The sequence below is a fragment of the Camelus ferus genome, chromosome 6, assembly GCF_009834535.1.
Source record: "Camelus ferus isolate YT-003-E chromosome 6, BCGSAC_Cfer_1.0, whole genome shotgun sequence".
NCBI lineage: Eukaryota > Metazoa > Chordata > Mammalia > Artiodactyla > Camelidae > Camelus > Camelus ferus.
In genome coordinates, this window is record NC_045701.1 from 80,936,639 (window position 1) to 80,954,345 (window position 17,707).

General features: G+C 41.9%; 1 protein-coding gene across 4 annotated transcripts in view; it reads right to left on the reverse strand.

The window, feature by feature from the left end:
• FOXN3 (forkhead box N3) overlaps positions 1-17,707 on the reverse strand; it is a 366,339-nt gene that overhangs the window by 10,067 nt on the left and 338,565 nt on the right. For all 4 annotated transcript variants that reach the window (XM_032482489.1, XM_032482487.1, XM_032482490.1 and 1 more), the window contains one exon: positions 13,360-13,465. In XM_032482489.1, the coding sequence (XP_032338380.1) occupies positions 13,360-13,465 (106 nt within the window). The remainder of the gene's footprint in view (positions 1-13,359; positions 13,466-17,707) is intronic.

Consider the following 17,707-nt stretch of genomic DNA (forward strand, 5'->3'; position numbering starts at 1 on the left):
TGAATTCAACGTTGTGTAGCGCAGGGTCTCGGGGGCCACCCGGAAGCATGCTGCACGCCAACTGGGTTTCCATAACCCACACCCTGCAGCCCTGGCCTCGCTCAACCATCTCACAGACAAACCGACAGAATAAACTCAGGGAAGCCAGTGAGCTGTCCCCGCTAGTTCTCAAAGACGGCTCAACCAGAAATTTGAACCGTCTCCCTGTCCTCCCCAGGAAGGAAGTTTCCTGTGATGAAGACAGGGCACCAGCATGTCGCTGACATTATTTCTGGATGAAAACAGGTACACAGACATAACTTCTGGGAGTTAGAAATAAAATATGAATGCATCTCTCTCTCACTTGATAAAATAAAATTTCCCTGAGATTTCAGCATTGGCCTGTCATCCATAAATCACACACAAACTCGGCAGAAAGAGACAAGCTCCTTGAATGATTAAGCACTCGATGTGATGTTGTTCATGGTGGTGCATGATGGCTGCGCTGACTTGGTGTCAAACACCTCCCCGCTGCAGGGGTTGTCATTCCAGGGAGCCAAATATTTAAAAGAAGAAATCAGGCATCCTGAACATACTGGAAGATGAATCTCTAACCACTTCCTCAAAAATCATTCATTCGAATGAACACACAATACATCCGAAATGCCTGCAGTTCTTCAGTTTTAGTTAGAGACTGAAATTACTCACAATGATCATGTTGGCATAAATTAAAGCCACTTGATATCACTAGGTCTCAACAGAACCAGGCGTTATTAACCTCAAATAAAAGCCTGGTATTCATTCTCTTGTCACTTCGATGGGAAATATTGAACGTAAAAGGTGAGTGATCACATTAGCTCAGGCCGAGAATGAGCAATGCTTGCAACTAACCAGTTACGGTATAGCTTCTGATTAGACATGGCCATTGTGCCTTTTTCTCTCTGGGTTTATTATTTGCTGACACATCAGCATGTGTCACCTCCACCCTTCACCCATGCACTAGGGCTGTCTCTGGAGCTGATGGCTTTAAACCCAAAGGCTGGCATTTAGGGCGAAGTTGTCCTTCTTAGGGATGTACTAGAGAACTCTGGTCTTTCGCCAAGTGTGAAAAGAAGCAGGTGGAATTAGTGAGACTGTAGAAGCAGCGTTCAAGCTGAAGCTAGTACAGTGCTTTTGTCTAAAACTGACTGTAGATAGAAAGACACAGAGGCCACGAGATGAGCAGAGGCCTCTGCGGCCAGCCGGTGGCAGAGAAGACATCTGGAAGGCATTCTTCCAACTGTCATACAAAAGAGCCTGGATAAGTACAGCAACATATTTTTAAGTCATTGCTGGGTTCCCTGGAAAATGACGGGAATCTTGGAGAGCCACATAAATGCACATGTACGAGAAGAACTTCACACAAAGATGGAAAATTAAAAAGTAAAGAGACAAAATCTGAAATGTGACCAGTGGGCAACCAAGACAGGAAGGGTTTTTGTGGCACAAATGCCTCCTCTAGCGCTGGGACAAGAGCCCCAGCTTAGGGTGGAGGTGGAGGGAAGGGCAAGAGAATTGATTTTGACAGCTCCTCGGCTACTGTGGCCCCTTGAGGGGGTTAAAGTGGCCTCAAATGCTTTGGTCCCCAGGCTCCCGGCAGAAGTTTTAAAAAGCAAATCCTCTCTTGAAGAAAGCAATCCACATTTAAGCCATCAGGAGTCCCACATACTAAGTTTAATGAAATATTCAAGCGGAAGCTCGTAACCTAAAATCACCCAACAGGCCACTAGGAACATATACATGTAAATATGCCACGTAAAGAGCCAGGACCCTTGAAGGACACCCTCAATGAGATCGCAGGGAGAAGTAACCGCCCCTCACAGGCAGACCTTGGGATTAAAAGCCAGCCTTAATCTCAGCTCCAGAGGGAGCTGGAGACAGGAAAAACCTCCCGTGAGACTTTTTAACCATGAGCCTGAAGTCTGGTGGGTATGAGTTCAGAATTCTGCTGTGTGGACCAAAAGACTCAAGCTAAATTTAAAGCGGCCAGTGTTGCCCACTAGAAGAACATCCTTTAAACCCAGGCCACAAAAAATTCCCACGGATAAGATTTTAAGAAAGGTTCACAATGAAAAAAAATAATTAAACATAAGAGAAATAAGCCACCGTAAGCAAGAGACCACAGAAAAAATGAACTATAGAATCAGAGCGGCCAAGCCTGCAAATATTGTGATAATGAGGTCAGAATGTAAGGTATGTATAAAAGCATAAAAGAGGGAAGGGGTGAATATCAGAAAGGGAAGACCAGATTACTAAAACAGAGCAGACAGATGTTGGAATGCATCAAATAGAAATTTCCAGAGCTGAAAAAGATAATCCCTGAAATTAAAAAACTCAATGCAACTGAAAGAGAAAAAGTAAAAAAAAAAAAAAAAAAAAAAAAAAAAAATTAGTGAATTGGAAGATGGATCTAAAGATATGATAGAAAATGCAGCAGAGAGAGACAGAGATGGAAAATACGGAAGAAAGACTAGGCAGTATGGAGCATAGTAAGAAGATAAATCCAACAGGAGTTTGAGGGTGAAAGGAAAAATGGAGATGGTCCAATACTGGAATAGAAAACGGCTGAGGATTTTCTAGTTTTGATGAAAGGTACCAACCTTCAGATTCAGAAAGCCAACAACGCCCATGGAAGAGAAATAAAAAGGAATGCATATCTTAGATACATCATAGTCAAACTGTAGTCATTACACACACACACACACACACACACACACACACACACACACACAGAAAGAGAAAGATTTAGAAATAGAAGAAAACATCACCTAAAGAGGAGAAGTGATTAAAATAAAACCAGAGACACAGATGAAAGTGGAACAATATTCTCAAAGTGAGAGAGAAACAGTAACTGTCGAAGTACAACTGTAAAGCCAGTAACCATCTTTTAAGAATGAAGACAAAATAAATATATTTTCAGGCAAAAAGTCAGGGTTTTAACTAAAAGCAGATACTCACTATAGGAACGTCTTAAGAATAATATTTCAGGAGAAAAGAAAATGGTCCAAGAAGAAAGATCTGACATGCAAGAAGAAAAGATAAGCAAAGAAAAGGTAATCGAGTAGTGACTGGACAACACAATACAGCTGCCCCTTGGTGTCTGCAGGGGACAAAAGTTCCAGGACCCCCACAGATTGCAGCAGTTGCAGATACTCAAATCCCTTATATAGAGTGACATAGTATTTGCTTATAACCTATGCATATCCTCCCATACACTTTAAATCATCTTTAGGTTACTTCTAATACCTAATACAATGTAAATGCTATGTAAATAGTTGCCAGTGTGCATGGCAAATAGTTTTGATTTTGGGAACTTTCTGGAATTCGTTCCCTCCACCCCGAGTATTTTCTATCAGCAGTTGGTTGAATCCATGGATGCAGAATCCACTGATGTGGAGGGCCGACTATAGTAACAACTGACATTATGTTTTGCTTTGTTTTTTATTAGTGGAGGTACAGGGGGTTGAACCCAGGACCTCGTGCATGCTAAGCACGTGCTCTATCACTGAGTTATACCCTGCCCCCAACAACTGACTTTAAAACGAAGCTGAAATAGAGCTGAAGTCCCAGGCAAATGTAGTGTATCATTTGGGAGGTAGACAGAACGGAAGTTAAATCATTCCAGGGGTCTCGTATTGATCAGAAGGTTAAAGATACTGATTAACTTTAAACATTTTAAAATATTCACGTCAAAAGTTCTAAGGTCAACACTAAAAGAAGAGAAAAACGTATATAACTTCTAAACCCTCAGAAGGAGAAAAAGGAATGAGGAGTGGAAGAATCGTGATCAATTTAAAACAATGTTAGAGAGGAATCTGGAAAAAGGAGGAAAAACAAATGTAAAACTAAGATGGTAGAAATAAATCTAAATATGTCATCGAAAATGGGCTAAACTTCATTAAAAGTAAAGATCATTAAAAAAGGTTTTAAAAAAATCATATGCTGTTTACAACAGACAAAACTAAAATGTAAAGACTAAGAAAGGTTAAAAGTAAAAGGAGGAAAAAACATATTGTACCATGCTGGTGTAGCTATATTAAAACCAGGTAAGATAGATTTTTAGGGCAAAAAGCATTACTACTGATAAAGAGAGTCATTAAACATTCATAAAGGTTCAATCCACCAGGAAGGTCTCTAAACATGGAGACCTCCAGTAAGATATTTCCAAAATATATACACCCCAAACTGGAAGAGCTACAAGGAGAAATGGTCAAATTCATATCTCCCTCCCATCCTCACCCCCTCACCCACACATATACACACAGAGACATGGTTAGTATGTAGAAGATTTGATCTAGTGGACATATATAGAACATGTGCTCATAATGGAGAAGGCATATTATTTTGAAGCATATACAAAACATATATAAAAACTGACATACACTACTAGACCATACAGCAAGTCTCTGTAAATGTCGAAGAAGCAGTGTCCTACAGATCAATTCTCTGACCACAGCACATTGTAATTAGTCATCAATGCTGGAGAGGTAACTGAAAACAAAAATAAGAAATAACCACCTCCATGTGGGTTTGAAAATTTAAAAACACACTTCTAAAAACAAAGAAGGAATCAAAATGGAAATTAGAAAATACTTTGAACTTGTAACAATAATGAAAATAAAAGGCATCAAAACTTAAGAAGCAACTAAGCAGTAGTTTGAAGAAAATTATAACCTTAAACTTTGATATAAAAAGAAGAAAAGTTTAAAATAAAAGTATCCAATCCACCACAACAAAAAAGACTAAACCCAAAGGAAGAAAGGAAATTATAAAGAAAATAGCAGAAATAGATGAAATAAAGACCACATACAAAATAGAGGTAATTTTAAAAAAAGTTCTGAAGTTGATTCTCTGAGAGAAAAAAACACTACGGCAAGGTTAAGCAAAAAGATGATAAAATAAAACAGTAAAAAATAAAATAAAATAAATAAAAATAATAAAATAAAAAAGGGATGTAACTACAAAAGATATTTAAAAGGATGACAGATGTATTGTAAACAACTTTATGCCAATGTATTTGAAAACAGGTGAAATGGAATATTCCTACATTTACCAAAATGAATTTTAAAAGAAATAAAAAATAAGTTATACTATAATCATTAAAGAAATTAGATCAATAGTTAAAAATCATCCCACAAAGAAAACACCAGCCCCAGACTGTTTTGCAAGCAAGTTGCATCAGACATTAAGCAATAGTTAATTCCAATCTTACACCAACTCAGAGAATTAAGAGTGAATACCCTTTAACTCATTATATGAAAATAATGTAATCTTGACAATAAAACTAGATAAAGATAGCACTAGAGAAACACGGACATGGACAAATATGCAAAATTCATACATAAAATATTAGCATACCAATTTTAGCAATATGTAAAAAATATAATGCATCATGAATATATTCAGAAGTGCAAGTTTTATTCAAAATTGGGACTTTATAGTGTAATTCATCACACTACGATAAAGAAAAAATTTATAGTTATCTTAAATGATGTAAACATTTCTTTAATGAAATTCAATAACCACTTATGATAAATTATCATAGCAAGCCAAAAATAGAAGCAATTTTTTGTTATGCTAAAGTACATTTTCTAAAAAAGCTATAATAAACATTCTGTCAGCTGTTCATCAATAACATAGCTCCCTTTAAAATAAGAAACAATATAAAGATGTCTATTACCATTACTTTTACTCAGAGATTCTAACTGAAACAGGACAGGAAAAATAAAAGACATAAGAATTAGAAAGAAAAAATAAAACCCACCATTATTTACAGAAGATATAATTTTATATATAGAAAAACCTACAGATAAATTATTAAAATTACTAAGGCAGTTTATTTAGCAAGGTTGCTAGAAAAAAATCAATACACAAATAATTAACTCCAGATAGATTATTGATTTAAATGAGAAAGGAAAACCTTTCAGAATCTTTTAGAAAAAAACAACAGAAGATCTTATCTTGGAGTAGGGACTTTTTAAAGACACCAAATTTCATTACAAAATTATTAATAAGCATAAAAATTAAGAGCCTGTGTTCGCCAAATGACCCTATTACGGACAGTGAAATGACCATCCATAAACTTACGAAAGTTATTAGCAACACATATAGTCAATAAAGGATTAATATCCAGAATATACAAAGAACTCCTATACAGATAAGAAAATGAGAAACAATAAGAAAAATGAGGAAAATGTTGAACAGGCAACCCATCAAAGAGCACATTCAAACAGCCAATTAAATATATGAAAAACTGTGCAACATCTTTAGTAACAAGGGAAACGGAAATTAAGGTGCAATGAGATACCATTACACAGTAATTAATTTGGTTGAAATTGCAAAGTATGATAATTCTAAATGGTGAAGATGAAGAGGAATGGAACTATCACACTCTGCTGGTAGGGGTGTACCTGGATATAAGCCCTTCAGAAAAGAACTTGTCATCACCTGGTAAAGTGATCAGGTACATACCCTACAAATCAACAATTTCTACACCTGGACAACCATCTTAAGTGAAACCAGAGACATGTACAGGAATTCCCATAGCAGCTTTGTTTGTCATGGTGAAGAATTATAAACAATTCAATTGTCTTTAAAAAAAAAAGTGGTATAGTCACACACACACACACAGAGGAATATTATACAGCCACGAAAATGATTCAGCTACAGCCAGATGCAACAAATCAAATAAACTTAATAATGAATAAAAAGAACAAGTCAAAAAGAAGATATACAGTATCATTCCAGTTCCATAAAACTCAAAACCAAGCAAAAACTAGATACACTGTTTATGGATATCAAAAATACTTTTAAAAACACAGGAATAGCAAATATCAAATTTGAGATTGTGGTTATCATTCAGATAGCAGGTCCAGGGGCCAGGATGGAGCACAATTTTCTTCCATGAGCTACAAATTGTCCCCTTAAACTACTGAGATAAATATGATTCCCTCCCTGCATTAGATCAAAGAACCCAGTAGGAATGACCCCAAAACTCTCCTTCATGAATCATTTTGCATTTGGCACCAGTCCAGCATCAACAGGAGGTCAGAGGAGTTCTAGATACAATAGGAAAAGTCACCAGGACTTTCAAAGGCATTAACCATCGCCATTGACTTGGAAATACAAGGAGCAACCCCAGAATGCTGATCAAATTTCACACAGCAGATTTGCTGGTCATTGTTTAGGTTTCTGGACCAGAAGGGCCAGAAGTCAAGACAAAAAGCCAAGCAGGCAGCACAGTGGGAGCTCAGTGCATCCCCTGTCCTCCTGGTATTGTTTTTCCCTTTTTCCTTTAATCTCCCCTTTTAGTATTTCCTTCCCTCTCTCCCACCACACAGCAGGACTTAATACTGAGTTTCACAATTCCCTTCAAAGATATGATTTCAGAAGACAAAAGCTGACAGGTGCTTAGTTTTTCTAAAAACAAAATGAAATACAATACTAAAAAAAAAAAAATCAGTGGCAAACTTTCCTTCAAGTTGTATAATCAGGCCACACCTTATTTTAAAACCAAATGGTGTCAGCTTCCTAAACTGTTACAGACATCTCCAGCGGGAAGAAAGACGACGACCAGGAGCAGATCTCAGGCTGGTAGATGGGTGGCTCTATTTTGACAAGACCTTAAGTATTAATGTTTTGTATCACAACTGAACCGCTAATTCCTGACATGCTTCCTGTTGCACAAACTGCAGCTTTCACTGGAGGTCCTTAGAGCTCCAAATACAATTAAGCCACCTGAGGTGGTGATCCGGTGGAACTCTCATATAACTTTATAGCACCTATGGTTGGACGACTGCCATTGCTCCTCAAAACCATGGCTCTGTCCCAAATGTGCATTGTCCTCAAGGTGGCACAGGAGCTCAATCTGAGCCTTTTCTGGGGTTTGGGACTGAGCTTCAGGTGCTCAGAATTGGGGCTTGGGAAGCTCTTTGGAGGGCAGGCTGAATGAATCCATGAGACTCTTCATATTACTCATTTCACTTTTTTCCTACTTTAAAAAATTATGAAAAAATACACCAACATAAAAAACTTACCATCTTAACCTTTTTTTTTAAAGCATATAGTTCAGTGGTATTAAATACATTCACAACGTTGTGCAACCATCACCACCACCCATCTCCAAAACTCTTCATCTTGTAAAACTGTAACTCTGTACCCATTCAAGAGTAACTGCCCACCGCTCTCCCCACAGTCACTGGCTACCACCATTCTACGTTCTGTCTCTATGAATCTGACTACCCTAGGTACCTCAGATAAGTGCAATAATATGGTGTATTGTAATAATATGTACGTTTCCTTTTGTGTCTGGCTTATTTCACTTAACATCAATGCCCTCAAGGTTCATCCATATTGTATCAGAATTTTCTTTCATTTTAAGGCTGAATTTTCCACTGTGTGTATATACACCACATTTTCTTGTTCGTTCATCTGCTGATGTACTCTTGGGTTGTTTAACATGTTCTAGCTATTGTGAATAATGCTGCTATGAACATGGATGTACAAACATCTCTTTGAGAACCCGCTTTCAACTCTTTTGGGTATCTACCTAGAGGCGAAATTGCTGGATCATATGGTAGTTCTATTTTTACGTTTTTGAGGAGCCTCCAGACTGTTTTCCACAGTGGCTGCACCATTTTATAGTCCCACCAACAGGACTCAAGGGTTCCAGTCTTTCCACATCCTTGTCAACACTTGTTATTTTGTTCTCTTGATAGTGCCATCCTAATGGGGTGAAGTGCTAGCTCACTGTAGTTTTGATTTGCATTTCCCTAATAATTAGTGATGTTGTGCCTCCTTCTATGTTCTCACTGACCATTTGTATGTCTTCTTTGAAGAAAAGTATGTTCAAGTCCTTTCCCATTATGAATCTGGTTGTTTGGTTTTTTTCTAATTATTTATCAAACACCTGTCTAATGCTTACTGTGTGCCAGGCATGTAACTGTGTGTTAATCCTAATAACTCATGAGGCAGGTGCTGGTTTTCTCATGAGAAGCCCAGATACACCTGCCCAGGGTCACATGGCTACATGCTCTGGACCCAGGAAACTTGGTTCCCAAGTTCATGCCTGTAATTTCTGGGCTCTGTTGCCATAGAAAAGACAGCCCTCCCACCAGTTCTATCTCAATTCTCTGGTAAGTCCTGGAATTTAATTCTTCTCAGTGACCTAAATGGTCACTTGAGGTCAAAAGATTAATAAGCAAAGGTGGCTCAGACCCAGGACAATTGTGATGGCCCCTACCTGGGACGCAGCCCATAATTCTAATAACGTAAGAAATCTGGTGCTCCTGTTTCCCGAGAGGGCCAGAATCAGTTCTTTTAAGGCCGTTATTGTTTGTCCCATTCAGTGCGTTCTCTGCAAGGACTTTCACTGGAGAAGCAGCAGAAGACATGGGCATAAAACTTTAAGATGTGGGAGCAGTTATTTGGAGGATAATGTGTCTTGAGGACTCTACGCCCAGGCAAATTTAAAAATAAGCAGGATTCCAACGTCTAAGGATGGGCTGATCCCTGAGGTTATTGAGTAGAAAGTCAACACTGTAAAGTCAATTACACTATTGACAGATACTCTTACAAGGAGATTTCACATCATAATTACATGCAAAGGAACCCAGCAAATACAAGCTGTGTAATGATCAGCTAATAAAAGTAACACTTCATCTATGTCAATAACAGTTTCAGAGTTAAGACAAACAAATATGGCCTTTGCCACTCAGTGGAGGAAAAAAAATCCCTGAAAGACAAATATTTTCACTTAAGGAGAAACCGCTTAGACTCACAGAAAAAACCTGTCACACAAAGCAGAGTAGGAAACTGGTCTTCAGGGGTGCTAATGACATTCTGGCCCTCCTTCCAGCCCCTGCTGAAGTGACGGGGGCAGCAACCCCCGTAAACACATGAGCACCCCCGGGGACCCTTGGTTACTGCCATGTGGTCCGGCAGATGACATCTTCTGTTGTGCTGTTCTCTGCCGGACTGTTTTCCCTCAAACCTCAGCCAAATTTAAAAAATTTTTAATTACAATGAATGTGAAAGAGCAAAACAAGATCCCCCCCACCGCCCCCAACATTTCTGAATGGGTTTTACACAATATCCTGCAAATATCCACTATGTTTATATTCATTCTTTCTGTAAAGTGTCTCACTGCCTATTTGCCAGGCATTTGGGCCAGAAAGAGGGCAAAAGTATTAAGAGCAAGGGTCCCCGACCTTACAGAGCCTGCAACCCTCCTCCTCCCACGAACATCTCTTAAACCGAGGTGGAAGATGCAGAATTGGTATCTGGATAATGGACTGCGGAGGCGCGATGGTTCTCTTTACTGGTTATCTCTATTTATGCAAATGGTGACTTGTCCAGTTTCTGCAAACCGTGGTCGTACATTTTACTGAAATGATTCTGCAGAAAACTCCTGTGAGGTTCAGGAAGATCACTCTGATGATGCGTGCTTTCGAGTGAACAGACATTGAGCAAGCTGTGCCCTCAAGAAGCTACAGTCACTCAGCCCCAACACACCCTTCCCTAGTGTTTCATATGCTGGGGCGGCTGGGCTGGCCTGGGCGAGCCGCGTTTCTGCTGCATGCCCGGCCCTGCCATCGCAAGACCGGGAGTGGGTGGAGGGATGTGCTCCTTCCTGTGTGCTTCCTGGTCCAGTATCACCCCAGCATCGCCTCTTCCCCTCTGCAGGGGCAGCTCCTTCCTGTAGCAGCTGCTGAATCTAGTTTGCGACTCTTCCAACACTTGGAGAACCAACTTCTTCATGTTCCCTCTCAGGCACTGGCACCAGCAGGAGACCTCGCCTCTGAGATCCCTCTGGTCCTTCCACAGCCCTCTCCTCTGAGCTCAGAGGCTCCGGCCCCAGCTGAGTGGTGCCTCCAAGGAGGTCAGGACCCCCGCCCCAGCCCCTCCTCTGAGGTATGAGGTCCAGCTTCGAGGGGTGATCATTTCAACCCCTTCCCTTTGTCCCTCGCCCGAGAGGATGTACAGTTGTTCCCTCCGTGATACCCTGAGCTCTCTATCCTCCTTCCAGTTGCCCAGTTAATAACTTTCTATCTGGTTAACGGTTCTTTACGTTGAAGTCTCTGTTTGAGTATCTAATGTGGCTTTTGTTTCCTGGATGGACCTGACTGATACACAGGACTATCCCCAAAATCCATCTGTGGTCTTTTACTAAGGAAGGAGCCAAAGTGAGGTGCTGGCTGGACTGGATGAGTGGCAAGTCTTTGACCAGAAACAAGACTTCGTTGTTTTGCTGCAGTGCTATGTGATCTTCTAACCAGAACACAACTAATAAAAAAAAAATTCAAATAATGCCTCTAGAGGGTACTCATCAGTAAAATTTGTGGTAATATATGCCATGAGGTTAATAATTAAAATTAGGGGGCAGCTCCCACTGAAGGCCAACCAGCTCTCAGGCCTCCCTTCTCTCTTCCCTTCTATGGGCATGGCTTGGAGCCACATGGAGAGCCATGTTCAAAGGCACTGAAAGGATGCTTGAGACCACAAACTGTAAGTCTATACTTAGACTCTGCTCATGAAAGTAGATCGTTACTCCATGAGAACACAGTCTACGGTCTCTGAGTCTTCTCAACCAAAAAGGTACACTAGGAGGTTAGGTAGAAAGGATTTTAATAAAGAATGGAAAACAGAATCTGTCTCTCTCATAATGTGAGGCTAAGGCATGGATCTTTTGGCTTCATGGTGTATCATTTATGAACTCAAGAATTACTCATCTCAGGATAACCAAGAAAGATACAGGAGAAGTACAAGGAAGACCATTCCCATATATTTTGGGAAAGTATCACCATGTCCAGTAAACAGAAGTGACAACTGGTTTTACCATTCTATTACTATTCTGATTCCTTTTGACTTCTCTCCTTAGCAGGTTCCAAACGCCAGCATTTGCCCTGAAGATTAAGGATGCCCATCCTGGCAAAAGCAGTTGGTTTGCTGGGAGGGTTCAAAGTCACAAGTGAGTGAAGAAACTCCACATGGTTGATTCACAGCAGGGAGCTCGACCCTGCATCTCCCTCAGGTCCCAGCTAACAGACTCACTGGGACAGTTTCCTTTGGGACATCAAACACTTTGAAAGCAAAATGGCCTTTAGGTGAGAACTTGATCCAAAAGTGCAGGAAAGGAGCGAGGAGATGATGCTGTGAAGGGATGCAGCTCAGCATGGCAGCCTCTTCTAAGCAAACAGCTGGGACCCAGGACTGTGCAACATGCAACAAGGCACCAGCCAAGTGAGTGCAATCAGCCCCTGTCCTCAGCAAGCAAACCATGGAGGACAGAGGGGGACACTGACCAAAGGGCCACAATCAAAGTATGGGGCTAATGTGTTCCAAGAAAAGAGAAATTCATCTGATGCTGGCTCAGAGGCCTATTCAGAAAGGCTTTGTGAAGGAATCATTTTTGTGATGGGCCACAAGGGATGTGCTGCCTTGCATGTGGAGGCTGCAGGAAATCCACACGGAGGAAACTGGGGGAATGAGACGGGCAAACACTGGACATACTTGGAGGACAAATGTGGCTTGAGGAGATGGGAGGACTGGGGGGATGTCAGGGTGATGTGGTGGGAGTCATGAGGGATGCTTCTGCGGACAGCTGGAGAGGTGCATTTTGGGAAGTCAGTCTGGCGATGGTTGATGGGTGGGTGGGATGGGCAGAGGAGCAGCAAGGAAAATGGGAGGAAGGCATTCACACTGGCGCACGTGAGGTTTCCAAGCGAGTGACGGACGTGACCTGGGGCTGGCAGTGAAGGTGAGAAGGATGGAGGAAAGAAATTTCCCAGGGGGAGTTCATGTGGTTTGGCAACTGACTCAGTTCTCAGAAGCAGAGGACTGATGTCATCTGGTATTTACATACCACTGACCAAAGTACTTCTCATACCTGATTTGTATATGTGCTTTTCATGGCAACCCTCCCGGAAGGCAGAGCAGTTTCATGGATGAAGGAACTGAGGCTCAGAAAGATCAGACATCCACCCAAAGTCAATGGACTCAGAAGTGACAGGGCTGAGTCCAGAGGTAGACCAGTTAGCCCTGAATCTAATGCCTACCTTGCCCAACACTTCCTCTTCCCACCTTGCTCCATCTTCTTAGAATAAAGCCACTTAATTTCATTTGTCTTCATCTCATCATCTGCAGAGACCAGGATAATTTGACGGCCCAATGAGAAGCTGGCGCTTGGATTAGGGGGTCACTGTAACTTTTCTGAACACCGAACTATTTTTGTCTTCACAGCTTAGAGGCTGGTCTTTGCCATCCCCTCAAGTGGCCCCGTCAGACATACGGCGCCCTTCCCCCCTGCTCAGGTGGGCTGTGCCCAGCAAGATCCTCCCTTACCTCCCGGCTGCTGTCATTCCAATGGGAGTGATGGGCAAGGGCCGGACTCCAGGAAACAGGCCTCGGCTCAGAACCCGTGCTCCATTTTGTATCACTCCTGGAGGAACTGGAAAAGCAAAAAGGAAAAAGATACCACATGTGAATTCAATTGTGAATATTTCTGCTCTGAGTCCAGAGAGAGAGAGCAGAGAGAAGGCGACAGTCACAGGCAGAGAGAGCAAAGAAACACACACACACACAGAGGGAGAAAGAGACAGAAAAAAGGTACCCACAGAGCAAGACGGAAAGATAGAAAGACACCATCGCTCAAGAAAGCGATTCAGTCAGCCAAGTCAGACCAATAGCTTACAGTCAAATTATTGATGCCTTGGTTAAAAAAAATGTGGCTTCAAACATTATTTTCTTACATTTATTAAATCTAAGCTTTTATCTCTAGTCAGACCCTAACAAGATCTCAAGAACCTGACACCATCTGACAGCAGATGAGCAAACAAAAACATCTCCTCATGCGGCTCTGGTCATGGTCAGAAGTGGAGAACATCTTTCTACATGCCCTTAATCCAACAAGGGAAAAAGCCAGAAAGATAGCAGGGCCGAATTTACAAGCTACTCAGCGCTTCAGCTCTCATACCTCATCTCACAACCGTCTTGGCCGCCAGAGGAAAGGCCCCTCCTGTGTTGTTGGGGGTGAAGGGTTGTCAGTGGCGGGGCTCTGGCTTCCGCCTTGGGATCGCACAGCCCACTCCTCCTAACCTGAAGCTCCTCCCAAGCAAATCTCCCGAGAGCTCGCCCGGCATCCCATGGCCTCCTAAACACACTCATCCCTGGATTAATCCTAAGCCAACATTTCCTCCAGCGATCATCAGATACTGTTCATGTTACATACAAACTCATGGTGGCCTCACACCAATCGGAGGGTTTACAGAACCAGGGGGACCAGAGGAAATCCCTGGTATTCTATCTATTTTTGACCTCCCAAGCAGCAGTTCCATTTGGTTTGAGCTAATGTTCTGACTGCACCACCAGCACTCCTCCATGTGTCTGCCCCTGGGGCCAGGAGAGCATCGTGAGCGGGAACGCTGCTGGAGGACTTGTACACCTGCGTGTCAACCTCAGTTCTTTTTCTGGCACTAGCACGAGCTCATGAAATCTCTTTTTCCCTTCCTGAACAGTTCTCTAAAACCCCTTCTGCTGTCACCATCCTAAAGAGTCCCCAAAGCTCTGGCTATGTTCATGCAGCCCCTGGCCCAGTCTCACCCAGGGACAAGGTGGACAAGTTGTGCCTTCTCAAACAAAGGCCTTACCAAAATGGCCCTAGAAAATCATATCTTCAAAAAATGAAAACCACTCTGGATATCAAGTTTTAAAAGCTGGTATTGTTTGTGTAGAATACTTTTTCCAAAACACACAGTACATACGTTTTACTCTTGTAATTTTCAGGTCTTGAAGAACATCTTTACAGAAACGTTCCAAACCTTCAGTTATGTCTTTCACGTAGGATGAATGCTCACACTTGAACATGGATAAAGTTATAGACTGATTCTTTGGGCATTCTGCAACTCCTGCTAAGATTTTTTTGCCATGTCTTGTCCAGGTTTGTGTAAGGCCCTGTTACTAGGTTTTATAAGAGGTGGGGTGGGAGACAAAATTGAAACTAGTGCCTGAAGTCAGTACTACTAGTCCAGTCAGGGCTCTAGAATCCACCCCAACTGTCTCTTCCCGTATTTAACTACGAAGGTAGGTTGAATTAGATGAGGAACTCCTACCCATTCCTTACTATCAGCCTGATTTCAGATATTAGATCATCCGAGGCAGGGCACTCACCAGGTATCTTAAAAGCATGAAACCTGTTATCATGTGATATTGCAGCTAACTATCATAGTTTGCTTTGTTGATGAGTTCTCTATTAGGGAGTATCTGGAATTTATATTACCTGATTTAATCATTGAAAGACTAAAGCTACAAGACAGTGGGGCACTGGTGTAAGTGCAGACGTACAGATTAAGGGAACAGAACAGACCCAGAAATAGACTCATTTGTACGTGGTCAACTGATTTTTGACAAAAATATGCAGACAACACAATGAGGGAAGGAGATTTAGAATAATCAGAGGTCCATTTGGAAAAATAAGAACCTTGGGCCTTACCTCATACCATATATGAAAATTAATTAGAAACAAATCACAGACCTAAATGTGAGAACTAAAATTACAAAACGTCTAGAAGAAAATATAGGTGGAAAAAATAGCAATAATTCCCAAGGACAAACATATGTAAAAACCAGTGGAATTCTGGAGTCTGTAGATAGATGTTTCAGGTTGCTTGAAAAGACAGTTTTGTTTTTTTTTTTGGTCTGTCTATTGTGGATCGTGGGAATGAGCTTTTCAATTATTTTGCTGTATGGTACCTCAAAATGGTCAGATAACCACAGCTTCAGTTTAACTCTGATACTACTACTTAATACATCAATCACTGGGGATCTCATCTAGAGCAGCAAGCAAATCTGATAAAATGAACACCCGATACAATAACTTAAATATTTAAAATCCATACCACAGTTATAATCCTTGCCAGTAAAGATGATTACAATCCCATATACAGATTGTATCAATGAATAGATAAAATTACCAAGTACCTGCCTATGTATTAGATGAAGGGGACATAGGGTCATCACAGTTAAATGGAGACAGAGAGAGAACTGAAGAGGCAATGAAAATATACTACAGCAAGTGCTGGGGCAGGGGCTTCTTGGCATGAAGGATGGAGTCACCTACCCCAAATAAAGGGTATCTGGGAAGACTTCCTGTAGGAGGTGCCATTGAAGTTGGAATTAAAAGGCAGAGGAACGGCGCATACCAAGCCTGAAAGTGATAAAAATCACCATGTGCACAAGAACTAAAAAATAATTTTGCTAAAGCACATAATCCTAGCAGGAATGAGATGCATTTGGACTACAGCCCATGGATACTGGGAAAACCATTAAAGGGTTTTGAACAGGGAAGTGGTCTGCAGTGTGGTGGCTGACAGCCAGACTCTGGTGTTAGACAACCTGCGTTTGTGTCCCATCTGTGTCATTTAGTGCCTGTGTCCCCGAGCAAGCTACTTAAGTAAGATGGGGACAAATGGTATTTATCTCACTGAGCACATGGAGATTTAACTGAATTAACAAAGGCACTGCTAGTTAGAAAGTCCATGTTAGTTATCAATATCATCACCATCATCACCATCATCATCATCATCATCCTCATCCTCATCATCACGATCAACATGCCCAGAGCAATCCTGGGTTGGCCGCTGCCTTCTCCAGTTCAGGTGAGCTGAAAGCCCATAAGAACGGAAGGGATAAAATTGGGCTGTGTTGGGAGAACTTGGCCATATTCCTGGTCAAAGAACTTCGCCGGAAGAGCAACCACAGCTCTCACGGTGCTTCCATTCCCCTGGTGCAAATCATGTCAGAGTCACCCCTGTGTCAAAAACACCTGAAATACCTGAAGTCCTGGGCTAAAAACCACTGCAAAGTGAGGAGGACAGACAAGAGCCATGGAGCACACGTTCTCCTGGACTCTGGCACAGCCACGGAGTCAGCTGCCAGACAAAGGGGAAAAGCAGCCTTGAGGACAGAGCCCACGCCCAGAGTCCTCTGCCCAAACACCCAGAACCTCTAAGCACAGGGACATGCCCAGCACCTACTGGAGACCCTCACCGAGCACCTACTGGAGACCGAGTTCTTTCGATGCTCCTTGTCTTATGTAAGCCTTCAGGGAAGAAGTCCCTGCAGTGGTTAAGAGGACAAGCTTGGGGCAACATGGCCTCCATCCAAAGTCTTGCCCCAGAACTGGCTCTGTGGCTTTGGGCAAGTGCCTTAACTTTTCCGTGCCTCAGTTTCCTCACCTATAAAGTAGGCATAAACATACCTCATAGGATTGTCTTGAAGGTTAAATGAGACAAATTATGCAGATTGCTAGCCCAGTGGCTGGCCCATTATATAAGCTCACCGTCCCTGTCATCACAACGTTCGTCTTCCTACTCACTCACTTCCCCATCTCACTTCTCTAGCACCCTCTTGTTAATTTATCTCTAAGGCCCAGGGCCTAATGGACATGGGGAAATTCTTCCAGCCTACTATGCTTTTTGTAGCTAACCCTAACTCTGCACTCACCCATTAGAACATCTTCCTGGTTAATGAACTGTATTCACTTCAAAGAGCGTCTCATGGATGGAGCTATCCCGCAGCACTAAAAGGTTTTCCCTGAGCTATTTTCTGAACCTCACAAGACTTCTGGCATGTAAACTAGGCTCTTCTTCTGAATCTTGGAGCTCGTTCTCAAATGAGCTGCCACTGAACGCCG